Genomic DNA, 16,305 nt, shown 5'->3' with positions numbered 1-16,305 from the left:
CAATCTCCCAGAAATGACTCTGGCTGAATGGCAGTACAAGCTGGGAGCAGTGCATCAATAGTGGCATTTCTGCTTCACAAAATGTGATCTTTACAAGCTTTCAAATTACTTAAAAATACTTCCATATGAAAATGTGATTTTAATCGTCATTGGCTGGTCTGTCTCCTACAGCAAATATTCTGGATAAACCAAGTCCGCTTCAATATTTCAATATACAAAATAATGGCAAATGCAGTTGAAGGGCTGGTGATTGTTAATATTCAAATTATATCATAGATGAAAGAACCCCCATCCAATGGAACCTGACTAGACACTAAAGTACCTTGTTTGATCTTTGAAAATTCATAGTATTGAGTTTCATTTTGTGTTCTACTTTTAATGTTTTCCTGATGAACTCTTACAGATGTTTCAATAAATGTTTAGTTGTCTTATGCTCCATTAAAAGAAATCCATGCTCCATTTTTGAAAAAAATTGGAAAAATCTTAAAAATATTTCAAACATTGTAAAACTTGTTAAATGTTCATATAAAATTCAAAAGACAAACAGAAGCCAGCATCAAAAATGAACTTCAAAACTAGCAAAAATCTGAAATTTCAAGTCTGTAAGTACAGTGGATTCTGGTTAATTGGGCCATTGTTAAATTGGGGCAGCCGGATATTTGAGATAACTCTTAAAGAACAAAAACTAATCGAAAAATTGCTGAGATTCCCTTCGTTTATTTGGGTCACCATGCCACTGTTCTGAATGGTTTCTAACTTGTGTGATCCATTAGACATTACAACATGTGTAATGTGAGCAGTTTTAATTAGTGTTGGATGTGCATGTTTGTGTTCAAAAAGAGCAGTGATCCTTGTCACTGTCAATTGGCGAAAAATAAGCAGTAAGACAATTCAGAACTGTTTCGCTCACTGTGGTTTCAAGCATTTTGGCTTAGAGATGTCAGACATGGCTGGGAGTGAAAATGAAATGATTTCAATCCTTCAACAAGTTAGGAATTACAAAGAATTTGAAGGTATCAACAATCATCCTGAATGTTACAATGAAAATGAAGATTTTGGAGATGCAATCATCAAAAGTATTGTATAAACGCAGTCCATTATCTGTCTGTTACTGTCCACTAATGTGTCTGTGCTGATTTTGTTCATTTACAGTCAACCAATAAAACACAGCAGTGTATGCTGCATGAGTTCCTCCATCACTAACTATTAGGAACTAATATATAGCTTTATAGTAGTGCGGTAGTGTTCAACTTTGTTCTCTATTTCATTTAAATATATAATTTGTTATTCAGTTGAACAATAGCTTGTCTTTTTGATACCTTTTCAACTACTTTCATGAAACTTTGGCAAATTGGGGCAGCCACTTAATTGGGCCTGATGTATCCCAAATAAACGTAATCTACCATACTAATTAATCTTCTCTTTAGTGTTTAACTGGCCCATAACCAAGAAGAAAGTTCAAAGCTCTGCTGTCCTCCCATATGCAATCCTAAATAGAGACGGACAAATGAACAGTCAGTGCTCCAGGAATATCTCATCCTCCACAAAGAGAGAACGCAGCACATATAGTAAGTCCCAAAGACCATGCTGAAATATCTGTAATGAGATAGAAAAGAAGCAAAGGCCAAGAAATCAGGCAACATCTTAACGGTGACGTTGAAGAACCGTGCAGTGTCTATAGTCAAGCTGTTCTGATACAGTAAAAGTACTGCCATCTACCTGACAAAATGGAAAATTGCTCAGGTTTATCTTGTCTACAAAAGGCATGACAAATGTACTTTGGATAATTACTGCCACATTAATCTCAATCTTCCTTGATGGAAGGTGTCATTGACAGTGCTTTAAAGCTGTTCTTGCTTACTAATAATCAGATCACTAATACTCATCTTGGGTTTTGCCAGGACCACCATGCTCTGGGCCTCATCACCAGCTTGTCTCAACATGGAACATACAGCTGAGTTCAAGAGACTGAGAGTTAATTGTGCATGGTAGCAAAGAGCGCAGGTAAAATTGAAATTAATGGAAAATGAGGGAAAACTGATTACTGGCAGCTATTGATATTGATTTATTGTTGAAACAGTACTGAGATATAGTCAAGTGCTTTTTGTTTGCATGCACCCAGGCTGATCATGCCATGTATAAGTAGATCAAGGCCGTAAAAAGAAACAAAAACTGCAGTGTGTAGCTTTGCAGCTTTCGAGAAAGTGCAAAGGCCTTGACAAGGTAGATTGGGAGATCAAAGCTGACCCTCAGCACATGAGAGGTCTGTTATCAGTTATAAAATCTTTGGTTATCATACTCTTAACAGTAGGATAGAAACTGTCCTTGAGACTTGCGGCTGTGATTTCAAACTTTTGTATCTCCTGCCTGACGGGAGAGAAGAGAGAATGACAAGGGTTGGCGGGCTCCTTGATTATATTAGTTGCTTTCCCAAGGCAATGGGATCTGTAGATGGAGTGAGTGGAGGTTGGAGTTACTGACCTGGTTCTATTCATCTTCAGTAAACTCATCAATGACCTCCTCTCCCCTATAAACCCAGAAGTGGAATGTTTGCTGAAGGTGTACAATGTTCAATTCCTTTCACAGCTCCTCAGAAAGTGAAAAAAAACTCACCCGTGTGTGCAGTAAAACCTTTTACAAAATTCAATCAGAGGCAATTAATTTGTATTCTACATGTGCTATGCACCATCAATATGAGATAGTCAAAACATCTTCTGTGAGATCACCACCATCAATTCTCTGGGAAGATTATGGTGATCATTGCTAACCAGAGACTAACCAGCTACATAGACACTCCACATACTTGAGCAGGTCAGAACTAGGTATCCTATGATGAATGGCACACATTCTGGTTCCCTCATGCTTTTCCACCATCTACTAGTCAAATATCTAAAGAAAATAATCTCTAAGAATTCAATAAATTGATACTTTTATGCTTTTAATATGAGTTTTAAATCAATCCCTCAAATTAATGTAGCCCAATGGGGCTTTACAACATTAAGAAATAATCAGAAAACTCTCTGCATTTTAAGACTAATTCTTCAGGTTAAGATCAAGCATCAAATGCAGGTTTCTGTGTGCAGCAATTTGTCCTTGGGCCATGATTAATGCTGGATATAAATAAAAGGTTTCTGATCAAAGACAACCCTGCGTAATGAATGTCAAATGAAAAGAAGCAAAGATCATGACCCATATTAAATAATGATGAAAGAAAAATAGCTGTTCTAAAATGTCAAATCATATGTTCTTGTGATGTATAATAAGTTGAATATAATTAAGTTCATCATAGTTCCAAAGTGTAATGGAACATCAACACTATTTTTCTGCAGCTCAACAATAGCAAAAGGAAAATGAAAATGGTGTGCATTTTTCAGGAGAAATTACCAACTCAATATGAATTCCTATTTTTAAGATACTACAGTCTTCCATGTTTGGAAATCCGACTCTTCTGTTTAAAATAACTGAAAATATTCCAAGAACAAGTATTTAAAGTTTCCAGGGAATATAGATTAAATGAATCTCAACATCAGATCTGACTCAACCATTAACAATTGGTTTTTTTTTGTATGAATAAAGCAAGCAGATTTAAAGGAGAGGCTGATAAGGCAATTTAGATTTAACTGCATTTTACAAGTGCCATGAATATGCATTGAAATATCTGTTACTGTTAGCAAAATCAAGAAGATAGAGCTGGCAAAGAAAAGGGATTGATGATCTGGAAAGACAGAGTAGTGCTGTTCAAACTGAGAATAGGCCATATGGTTAGTAATTTATTTTCCTCCACAGCAAGACCTTAAGATATTCCAAAGTTCTAAACCATTTGCCAATATTTATGATCAGTCACAGAAATCTAAGCCTTGGTACCAATCTTGATTAATTTCATATTTGGTTATAATTAGTGGAAACTGATGCATTGCAACAGTATAAACGGTGGTAAGACTAAGGATTAACAGATGCCATTCCACAGCAGATTAGACTGACAAATATATCATGAGAAATCCAGAACAGGAATTAAGAATGTAAAACATTTTAACTCTTCAGTGATTTTTTTTTTGGAATGCAAAGGCATGAAGGAATGTTAATCAAATGGAAAAAAAACTGACAATGCTATAAACATTTTCAAGAGGTCCTGCTTTTATCCTATATTTTAGGCTTCTATGTTTTCACCCCACAGTTGCAAATGCAACAATAAGACAACCCAAATGCCCTAGAGTAACCTGTGAGCATATTTCTGGCTGTGGACTACTCCTGAGTCAGACCAAGCTTTTTGCCGGCCAGTGATGTGACAAAATGAAAACATGAAAATTAAGTCAACTTTTATGCCTGGCTCTTATGACAACACAGGATGTTTTTCAGAACACGTGAGAGGTCACTATGAAAATGAAGTGCACTACCAGTCTCATGAAATCCAGAAGAGTATCTGGCACAGGTAGCAGACCAATTTATAACATGTGACCAATTTGACAGGAATCTTACATTGACTTTATATAAATCACAATCCAAATGTGTGTTTACTGCTGAACTGATCTTAGTCAAGCAACCAAATGAGAGACTGTTCAAATTGCATTAACTCAACTGCAAACAAAGATCAAACAACCTCATCAGTTGGGCTGCAGCTTGCCGAAGCCATTTGCTGGCATATGCTGTACGTTCAAAGCCAAGCTCCTAATTAGCTCCAAGGACCTATCTCTGACCCAAAACATTAAGCGGTTTTTATTTCTCTCATCCAGATGCTGCTCGACTGGCTGAGGTTGAGTCAGAGAGTTACAGAACCATCAAGAAGTACAGCACAGAAACAGGTCCTGAGTCCAGGCTGACCATCAAAAATACCTGCTTCAATTTATTCCACATTAATCCCATTGTTTTATTCTCCCCAAATTATGCTCAACTCCACTTACCTGCACATATGGGGCAATCTCCAGTAGCCAATTAACCTACCAATCTGCACATTTTCCATTATATCAAAGAAACCCATATAATCCAGGGAGAACCTGCAAACTCCACACAGACAGACCCCAAGGTCAGGATTGAACTCTGGTCTCTGGTGCAGTAAGCTAATTGTTCTACTAGCCATGCCTCTGTGCTGCAGTTTCTGTTTATGTCCAGGTTTCCTAAAAGATAATTTGTTCAATGAAACATATAAGAAGACAGGACTTAGACTCCACATCTGAAAAACAAAGGTTCTTTACTAATCTGCCTCCACTGTACAGTGCCATCTTAGTGTGAGATATGTCTATAATGGGCCCCTTTAAAAGGCGGAGTACTTCTAAAACATGGAGGCCTTATCTCAGGTAAAGAAATTCCCATCAGCATCAATGTGCCAGCACAAACCTCGACTGTCACAATACGCATGGTGTACCGGACAACACTGATACTTCTCCTCCAATGTACTTCTGAAACAAAAGCACTTTAGCATCCAGATCAAAGCACTGGGAAGACATCACCATCATTGCCTCTGCAAAACTCTCCAAATCCACTGGCGGGGTAAGCAAACTAACATTAGCAACCTGATCCAACACAACATGCAGAGCACTGAGGCTTAATCACACCCAGTTCCCTCTGTTGGGCATAGAATTTGTATGCATGACACAGGTCTCCCGAAGAAGACACCCTCATTCAAGAACACAAGAGAGTCTGCAGATGCCGGAAATCCAAAGCAACACACACAAAATGCTAGAGGAATTCAGCAGGAAAGGCAGCATCTATGGAAATGAATAGATAACCAACGTTTTGGGCCGAGACCTTTCTTCAGGACTGTGAGGGGTGGGGTAAGATGCCAGAATAAAAAGGTGGTGGAGGGGAAGGAGGTGATAGGTGAAGCCAGCTGGGTGGGAAAGGTCAGGGCTGGAGAAGAAGGAATCTATTAGGAGTGGATCATAGGAGAAAGGGAAGGATGAGTGGACCCAGGGGAAGTAATAGGAAGTGAGAAGAGGCAAGAGGACAGAGTAGGGAATGGTGGTGCAAGGCTAAATCTATATTCATATCATTAGGTTGGAGGCTACCCAGACAGAGGCTTCATCTTGGCACAAGAGGAGGTCATGGACCAACATGTCAGAACGGGAATGGGAATTAAAACTCAGTTTCAAACCCTGTCATGTGAAGAGATTACCAGGTGAGCGGAATAAAAAAAAATCAAGGATGTCCTCAAAACATCCTCAAACAATATTCAACATCACACTGGCTCCCATGATTCATGGACACGTTCTCTATTAGTGTAAGATCCTCAAGTTTGTGGGCCAGCAGCATACAGCCCAGGATAAAACAGTGGAACAAGCCACCTATCTACCCATCCTGTCAGGTATCTCCTGTCCTGTCCCAATGTAGAAGAGTCATCAGGTTCTATATCGGCCTGATCCGTCACCTCAGCACCAAGTATAACTCAATGCACTAAGTTATACAGCTTAAGTGTTCCCTGTGAATTCTCACTGCAAGTGATATATTGTATCTTAACAGAACTTCAAAGATATAATAAATGCTTTCACTGAATTAAGTACAATTATAAATGGAATTTCTACTTTTATAATAATTTCTTCCACTCATCAGAAATTGAATCTTTGCAGCTAAACACCAATTCAGTTGTCTTTGTAATAGGCACATGGTATGTTGAGTGTAAAAACTACTGGTCAAGTGGTTCCTCTGGAAATATTTTGTGAAGGCCCCAGCACTTGACTGAATTCCAGCTTAAGCAGCACACCTAAAAAGCACAGCATCATCTCACTTTAATTGCTGAAGATATCTGATAGATTACCCAGAGCCAAATAGATCCATCAACATCTCTATATGTGCAGACAATCTGATATGGAGACAACTGATAATGTTGTCAAATTGAACCCTCTGGGTACTGTACTCACCGCTGTTTTGCTGCACAGCAGCACATCTTCACAACAGAATAACTTGAAAAAATGAACTGCATAAAATCACCATTAATTCCAGGAGAAGAAATGGAAGAAAGTGGTTGAAAGTACATTAAACCAACACATAAAAATATAATTTTCTTTTGTGCATTGAAAGATCTTTCAACATTTTCCAGACAAAGTAAAAATTTTAAAGACTTACCACCAAGAGTGCAAAAAGGATGACACCACAGCTCCAGACATCTGCTTTTCGACCATCGTATTTTTCTCCCTAAATTGAACACATCTTTCAATTAATGATTTTGTTCAGAGCTACTCAACAATCAAAAATGAGAAACTCTGTTACAAATCCACATTGATGACTGTTTAATTTTCTGCATCATTATCATCTAGTTCATCGATCTGTTTTTCTGTGCAAAGTACTGGAGCTCCAGCTTAAGGTACAAGGGATCCATGCTGAATTGGCTGTTTGGATTCAGAACTGGCTTACCCATAGAAGCAGTGGGATGAAGCGACCTATTCTAGCTGGAGGTCTGTGCTGGTGGGGTTCTGCAGTGATCTGTACTGGGACCTATGCTGTTTGTTATATATATATATATGAAAATGTAGATAAGTAGTTTTCAGATGATACAAAGATTGGTGGAGTTGTGGATAGTGTAGATGACTGGCAAAGAACATGGCAGAATATAGATGAGTTGCAGATTTGGGCAGAGAAATGGTAGATGGAGCTTAACTGGCTAAATATGAAGTGTTGCACCTTGGTAGGCCAAAGGAAAGAGACAGTATACTATTAAGGCCAAGACCCTTAGCAGTGATGAGGAGCAGATGGATCTTACAGTCCAAGTTCATAGCTCCTTGAAGGTAGCTACACAGGATGATAGGGTGGTTAAAAAGGTGTATGGCCTGCTTACCTTTATTAGATGAGGCACTGAGTTTAAAAGTCAGGAAGTTATGTTTCAGCTTTATAGAACACTAGTTAGGCAGCATCTGGAGTACTGCATACAGTTCTGGTCCCCTCATTATCAAAGATGTCGAGTCTTTGGAGAGGACGCAGAAGAAATTTACCAGAATTCTACCTGGATTAGAGGACATGTGCTGTAATGAGAATTTGGGCTGTATTCTCTAGAGAATCAAAGGCTGAGGGGAGATCTAATTGAGGTTTGTAAGATTATGAGAGGCATAGATGGGGTAGACAAGCAGTAGCTCTTTCCCAGGGTTGAAAAGTATAATACAAGAGGGCATGCAGTTAAGGTGGGGGGGGGGGGGGGGGACATTTCAAAGGAAATGTGAGGGGCAACATTTTTTATACAAAGAGTGTTGGTGCCTGGAATGTACTTTCTGGGGTGGTGATAGAGGTAGATACATTATGGACTTTTAAGAGATGGTTTGATAGGCACATGAATGTGAGGAAAGAGGAAGGATATGGATACTGTGTAGGCAGAAGAGATTAGTTTAGTTGGCCATCTGATTACTGATTTAATTGGTTTGGTGCAACATTGTGGGCCAGAATCTTGTTCCTATTCTGTACTGGCCTATGGTCTATGTTCCATGTCTAACCTTCAATGGCAAGGTCACCAAAAGGAAGGTTTCAGTGACTCACAGTTGCCCTTTGCTACAGAACAGAGATGTACCTGAAAGACCATTCTGGAATGTTTGGATGCTGTCAGAGTTACACGCATGGATGTAACAAAATGAGTCTCCTTGAATCTTGACAATTTTAATCTATCTTCCAGGCAGCTGTAGAACACCCACATGATAGGAGCCAGCTGCACTTACACTGATTCAAGTAACCCAAAAACATATTTTATTCTGAATTCACTATGAAATTCAATTGCTTTATTTGTGTATTTATCTGTGAATATTCAGCAAAAGAGATAGTGAGAGGAATCATTTGTTGAAGCCAAGATATTGATGTTAACTACGTCTTTGTAGCTATCAAAATTGCATTTGAACATCTGCTGATATTTATGTTATTACGAATATAAAAACCTGACGTACTTTGAGTTTGAGGAGATTCTCCAGAATTTTTCTGGAGTGTCTCTGAGAGAGATGCTTCAGAGTACCTGCTTGTCATGCTGAATCAAAACCTTTCACATCTGCAACTGCAATCTCTATAGGGTTCATTCACCATTGAAACATCATCCAAAACTGGACACAAATACTCCAGTAATGGCTACATTGATGCTACATAAAGATTCATCAGGACATCTTTGTTATTGTACTCTAAACTATAAACAGTATGGAGTCCTAGATCCCAGATGTTTTTTTAAATGACTTACTCAAACTGTCACTTTTAACAAACTGTGCACATATGCTCTCAGATCTCTTTTCTTGAGCATTATTTAGAATTGTGCTTCTGCATTTAAATTGCCACTGCATTCTCGCAATCAAAACGCAATGTTTTGTTTTTCCCAGCATTACGTTTCATCTGCCACATATCCAACCATACCATTAGCCTGTCTATATCTCCAAGAAATTTATTACCATCCTCCACACTGTTTAATGCATTACCAATTTTTGTAACATCTGGAAATTTGTAAATTGTGGTCAGGTTAGGCCTTTATAGTTACATGGCCCTGAAAGGGATTTGCCAGTTTTTTTTTTCTCATCACCATAATCCCTTGTCTTCAACCTAGATGAGGAATTATGCAGAAATGAAGGAACTTGGCTATTTGTGACCATAAACTACTTAAAAATAAACTAGAGCACAGGCACAAGAAACAATTAACAAGATAGTCCCATACAAAAAAGGAACTTTGCCCCATTTAGACAGAACTGTAATCAGTTTTATAAATCAAACAGCAGTAAAGATATATTGACCCTAAAAGGAGTATAAAATAGATTTATTGGAATTAAGACAGTACTTAAAAGGCAAATTATGTTAATTTAGTTTGTACTCACTTGAATTTGGAAGGCTGAGTGTTGATTTAACTGATGTGCTTAAAATTATAGACATTCAAACAATTAAATAGAAAGGAAGTTATGATAAGCCTTTTAAAGAGTGAAATTGGGAAATATATCCTCCATATATAAGTAACTGGAAATCTGGAAAAGTTGTGGATTTCAAGGTACAAAGAGCGCTGCAGAGATGTAGTAAATGAGAGTAAGGTGATGATCAGCTTTATAGGATTCATGCTGATCCAGTGGATATATGGGAGACAGCCTCTAACTTGGCTGGTGGCTCCTGTATATCTTCAAGGCTATGCAGATCCAATGAACAAGTATATTTATAGTGACGATGATAGATGAGCTGCCAAAAATTCACTATGATATGACTCACCTAGTGCTACTTTTTCAATTATATGCCAAAACATTTCTTGCACCATTCTTGTTCAATATAAAGCGGGTACAGTGGTCTAGAGCTTACAGTAATAAACTAGATAGCCAGTGACTGACAGTTCAGATCCCAGCATGCCAAGTTGTGAAATTTAATTCATTACAACTAATGATTTATCAGTTGGCACACACACAAAAAAGCAGCAGGCAAGATTCTGGGCTGTCATAAAAACCTGCCTGATACATTAATGCCATTCTGTGAAATAGGCTACCATCCTATCCTTATCCAGCTTCCATGTGGGTCTAGTCCAACTGGAGATGAGAAATAACATTATATTGCCTGTTTCGAGTGAAAATCTAACACTGTAATACCTCATAATCATGGAAGACCTAAGCACTGTTGGCTTTTCATGGTAGGCTGGGCCAGACAGTGAAGGCCTGGTCTGTCTGGAGTGATCCAAGGCAATCTGGCTAATTAGATCCCAAACTGGCTTGATGACATGTGCCAGAAGGCAGGAGTGGAAGTATATTTTTAAGACTGCGATTCCAATGACCAGTGACCAGTATTGGAACCTTTGCAGTTTGTGATATATAATAATAACTTGGATATGAATGTAAAAAGTATGAATATTACATTTGGGGATGACACAAAAATTGGTGGAGTTGTGAACAGCGAGGCAGGTTGGCTAAGGCAGCGACAGACAGCGGGATTTAGTCAGGTGGAGCAACGGAAAATAGAATATAATCCCAACTAGTGTGTGATGATGCATTTTGGGAAGGCAGATCAGGGTAGGCCAAATATAATAAATTGTTGGGCTTGGAAGAATGCTCGGAAATAGAGAGAGCTAGTGGTTTAAGTCTGTAGTTCCGTGGCGATAAACTGTATCTGTAATCCTGAAGTCTTTATGAATTTGTAACTTTTGTAAAAGGCAGTGTGTGTGTGTGTGTGTGTGTGTGTGTGTGTGTGTGTGTGTGTGTGTGTGTGTGTGTGTGTGTGTGTGTGTGTATGTGTGTGTGTGATTGTGTGTGTGTGTGTGTGTGTGTGTGTGTGTGTGTGTGTGCGCGTGTGCGTGTGTGTGTTTTATAACAGGAAGTTGTGTATTTTTTATGATAGGGGATGTTTTGACAACAGTGGTAAGCAGACACAGCTTCTGAACAACAGATGTCAGAACAAGATAACGGAGGAATGTTATGGAATAAAGCAACCTAATTACTGTTCTCTGTAAAAAGTATAAAAGTGCTTTGTTTGAGATACAAGATCGAATCTGTTCTCCAACATAACCTCTGGGGGTAGTTTCCCTTGCAAGTGAATAATAGATGTGCTATAATGTGATCCACTCTGAATTTGTTGTAGTCTTTTTCTGTACATTAGAACACCTAGCTGACTGGTCCTTGAAAGTAGAAGCACAGATCAATAGGATAGTGAAGAAGACATCAATATGATAGATAACTAAAATCTTTTTCCAATGGTAGTGGTATTAGAAAAGAGGCATAGTCTTTAGGTTGAGGGGAAGAAAGTTTAAAGTGGATCTAAGGGTTAAGATTTTTTTTAGACAGAGACTGGTTGGCATCTGAATCCTGCTGCCAGAGGGGCTGCTGGAGTCAGATACATTACTATGTTGAGGAGGCATTTAGACAGATATTTAAATAGGCAAGGTTTAGAAGGATACAGTCCCAATGTGGGACAATGAGATTAGTGTAAGTGAACAAAAATGTTAGCATAAATAAGGTAAGTAAAGTGCCTGTTTCTGTACAACTCTAATCACCCTTAGCTCCCCTTTCCTGTTCCTTTAGCCTTCTTAATTTAAATTAGTAGCTTCAAAATATAGTCATCGCTTTGGTTAAAAGGTCATACCTAATGGGATCTCATCCTTTACCATTATATATATATTTTTATTATCTCTAAGGTGAAAATAGGTACTTACAATTTTGAATACTTGCTGTACTACTGTTCTTTCTAAAATGTTGCTTCATTGTATAAAAGTCTTTGTTACTTAATGATATTTAAAATGACATAAAATTGCCTGTACTACTTATTTTTGCGGAACTGTAGAGTTTTACTAAATTCCAGTAAAGATCTGGCATGAATTGGGGCAGATTTTCCACAGCCATGCAGGGAATCACATCCATAATTGCTGGCGGTTATTGCCTTTCCTGTATGTTGGCACTCTATTTAAAGTTCATGCCTAATCTCAGTTGCCAACCTATTAGCTCACTGCAGTCTGATCCTGAGTGCTTGCACTGTGGAGCTGAGCTCTCTGTAATGTTCCAGCCCTCACCTTCTAAACTACGCTGCTCAAAGACTCCTTGCAGTGCTGGCCTGAGCTGGCATCCCTACAAGTAGGTGATGCTATGAGACCTAGAAGGCAGTCCAACAATGTTCAAATATGTTGAATGATGTGAATGTTAATTCAGTGGATTATTGCTTAAACTTTAGAGATAATCTTTCATGTATTCCACCAGGATAATGACACAGAATGGCATAGAATATGGATGCCGGAAATTGAAAAGTTGCAATGATGCAATCAGGAATGTTACAGGGAAGTAATCTGGAAAGTTTAATCCATAGAATATGAGCTCAGAGCCATAATTTGGCTTTTAGGAAAAGTGTTTAAAAACTTTTGTTTGCTATAAAATATTATAAGTGGACTGGGATATTGGTAATTTCATTCCACACTGAGATGGGAGACTTCCAAAGAGGTTTACCAAACCATTTAGCTATCAGCAAGAGTACACAGGATAGGGGAATAAAGGTTGGTCTTGCAGGTGACATAACCATCTTGAAATCCCATGCAAACCGCTCTGAAGGAGGGCCCTCATATGCGTTTGCTGGATAAATATAACTTCTTGTTTCATGTGGCTTCTCGGTGAGTGTCAACCAAAATCATAAAATGTTATACTGACATCCTTTCATGAAGGAAAAATAAAAAAATATATACCTACTTCTACTGAAGCAAACACGGTATTGAGTAAATCCATGAACAGGATAGAATACGTTCATCACAGACCACTTAACTACTCCCCAGCCTTCTTGTCAAAAAGAAAATGAATGAGAACTTAAATACTCCCTTGTAATGGAATATCTATTCCTGGTTGCAATATTTCCCCATTTAGTTTACAGAAGATATAAATGCATAGCGATGCATCAATGTCTGTGGGTTATGAGGGAGATAAAGCAGTCACACCTTATTCTTTAGACTGTGATTATATGATGTGATGATCCCAGACAGACAGACATGCCTTCAGCTTTGCCAGCCTGTCTAATGAGCAACATATTTTCACTGCTTCTTTAATGTGAATGCAACTCCATTACTTGCCTGCAATTAAATAAATCAGGTTGTTAGAATCATTCATGACTGTTGGGCTATAGGCTGGAAGCATAGAGCTCTTACAATGCTTAAAAGAGGTGCTTAGTTTGAGCCCTTAGTCTGGAAGTGCTCAAAGCCCTTTGAAGAAATCCCACTGGCTCTCATTCTGCTTTGGAGCACATATTCAACAGCAAAACTTAAGTAAGGCTGTTGTTTATTGATTACAGTTTGGCATTTATTACCACTATCCCCTCAATATCAATCATCAAGCTTCTAAACCTGGGCCTCTGTACCTTCCTCTGCATCTGGATCCTTGACTTTCTCATCAGGAGACCACAGTCAGTGCAGATTAGTAATAACATCTCCTCCTCATTGACAATCAACACAGAGGATGCATGCTTAGCCTACTGCTCTCCTCTGTTTACACTCATGACTGTGTGGCTAACCACAGGTCAAATGCCATTTACAAATTTGCAGAAAACACTACTGTTGGTAAGATCTCAGATAACAACAAGAAGGTATACAGGAGTGAGACAGAGGTTGACCGGTGACACAAGAACAACCTCAGCATGTCCAAAGAATTGATTTTGGATTTCAGGAAGGGGAAGTCAAGAAAACATACACCAGTCCTCTTTGATGGATCAGTGGCGAAAAAAGAAAACAGCTTCAAGTTCCTGGGTGTCAGCATCTCAGAAGATCTGTGCTGGCTCAACACATTGATGCAATGATGAAGAAGGTACACTAGCAGTTCTCCTTCGTTAGAGGTTTGAGTAGTTCCAGAAATACAGTGGAGAGGATTCCTACTGGTTGCACCTGATATAGACACTTTAGTGCATGGAATCACAAGAGACTACAGAGGATTGCACACTCAGCCAGCTCCATCATGGACACAATCATCCCCATCATCAACGATATCTTCAAGACATGATACCTCAAGAATATGGCATTCATCATTAAAAAGCTTCATCTGGGACATGCCCTCTTCTCAATATCACCATCAGGGAGGAAGTACAGGAGCCTGAAGGCCCACACACAATGATTTATAAACAGCTTCTTACCCTCTGCTATCAGATTTTGAACGTTGCGTTAACCCATAAACTCTGCCTTTTTTGTTTGAACTATTCATAGTAATTGTAGGTCTTTGCACTGTTACGAACCCCGTAACTGGGTCACTTACCAGCAAAGATAGAGTGGTCCGTTGAAGTCTGATGGTACTATTTTTAACAGTATTTATTGATAAAAATACACAAAAATAATATCAATGCAAACATACAGATAATATACGTCGTCAATACTAAATCTAAAAGTGCGGGTATAATAATAATCAATAAGAAATAAGCTCTGTCGTTGTCTAGGGGATAATGTATTGTCCGATGGAAATATAAAAGTCACTCAGTTCATTCAGGCTGCAGCTTTTTGGTTGGAGAGAGAGACAGATTTTAGAAACTTGCCAGCTTGTCCTTTTTATGATGTCGATCCTTCGAAATTTCGTTGGTGGCCTCTTCTTTAGCTAAGCCGTTCTTCCGTGGTAAGGCCCCAATCCCAGGCAACGGGAAAGGACTCACGTGAGCCCTCCACCGGCTGTCGCTATTAAATGCTGTCACGGGATTTCTAGCGTTTCTCCTGGTGCGTCTAAAGGGGTTGTTCCCCAGACCCTCTTTTATCCTTACTCACGGGGTCTCAGATGTCAATCAGGTTGGGATGATGCAATCCCTCAACCAGCCCACTCTGGTCTCCCCCTGAGGGCTTCAATGAATGGTACAGTACTCAATACACAATTCCGTCTCCAAGAGACAATGGCCGTTATCCGTGGCTTTGTCTTGCTGAGGGGCCAGGACACATTCCAAAAACCTTGAGGATTCTCTCTCACTTCCTGGGTCCCAGACCCGAATTAATAGCGATCTTGCGATTCTCGAAAAGGAGGGGGCTACGAGCTGTGGCACATTCGTAACAGCACTGTGCAGTGTAGGCCATGGAGTTAGTCTCGATAGACCATGGATTTGTGCCTTGGAAAGTTTCCAGGGCGCAAGCCTGGGCAGGGTTTTTTTTAATGTAAGACTGGCAGTTGCCCAAGCTGCAAATTTCCTCTCTCCACGTCACCGATGTTGTCCAAGGGAAGGGCATTAAGACCCATTCAGCTTGGCACCGGTGTCATCGCAGAGCAATGTGTGGTTAAGTGTCTTGTTCATGGACACACACGCAGCCTCAGCCAAGGCTCGAACTAGCTACCTTCAGATCACTAGACGAACGCCTTAACCACTTGGCCACGCAGCAACCCCTTTGCACTGTATTATAGCTGCAAACAAACAAGTTTCATGTCATATAAGGGTCTTTTAAGAGACACCTGGACGGGTATATGAAACTCAGAAAAATAAAGGGCAATGGGTAACCCTAGGTAATTTCTCAGGTAAGGCCATGTTTGGCACAGCATTGTGGGCCAAAGGGCCTGTATTGTGCTGTAGGTTTTCTATGTTTCCAAATAAGACAGAGATAATAAATCTGATTCTGAAATGCAACATCCACATTAACTCTTGGGAATCTCTGGCCCATACTGTATACAGTGAGGAAGGACCATCCAGTGTGGCATTGAGAAACTGGAGGCTATGCATTGTAAACATATTGGAGACCCATCTAAACCCATCTACTCATCAAAGAATGCCTCAGTTACACACTAAAATTAAACTTGGGATAGTACTATAGAATTTACTTGGTTCTAGCTTAGGAAAAAAAGCCACAGAGAAAGAGATTGAACTTTTGAAGTATAAAGGGCATCTTCTCCTGGCCCAGGTTACATCTTGTTGAAAATTCCCAAGAGATTTTTATAATGAGGTCTGATTGTATCAAACTAGTGAAAGCATATCAAAACA

General features: G+C 39.2%; 1 protein-coding gene across 9 annotated transcripts in view; it reads right to left on the bottom strand.

Annotated features, from left to right (window-relative positions):
• The window catches only part of brsk2b (BR serine/threonine kinase 2b), a 948,417-nt gene that overhangs the window by 152,374 nt on the left and 779,738 nt on the right, over positions 1–16,305 (bottom strand). For all 9 annotated transcript variants that reach the window (XM_073049611.1, XM_073049613.1, XM_073049614.1 and 6 more), the window contains exon 7: positions 7,057–7,125. In XM_073049611.1, coding sequence (XP_072905712.1) covers positions 7,057–7,125 — 69 coding nt within the window. The remainder of the gene's footprint in view (positions 1–7,056; positions 7,126–16,305) is intronic.

Source organism: Hemitrygon akajei, chromosome 6 (genome assembly GCF_048418815.1).
Source record: "Hemitrygon akajei chromosome 6, sHemAka1.3, whole genome shotgun sequence".
Taxonomy (NCBI): domain Eukaryota; kingdom Metazoa; phylum Chordata; class Chondrichthyes; order Myliobatiformes; family Dasyatidae; genus Hemitrygon; species Hemitrygon akajei.
Note: the sequence above shows the minus strand (reverse complement) of the source record. Positions and strands in the feature narration are given on the sequence as shown.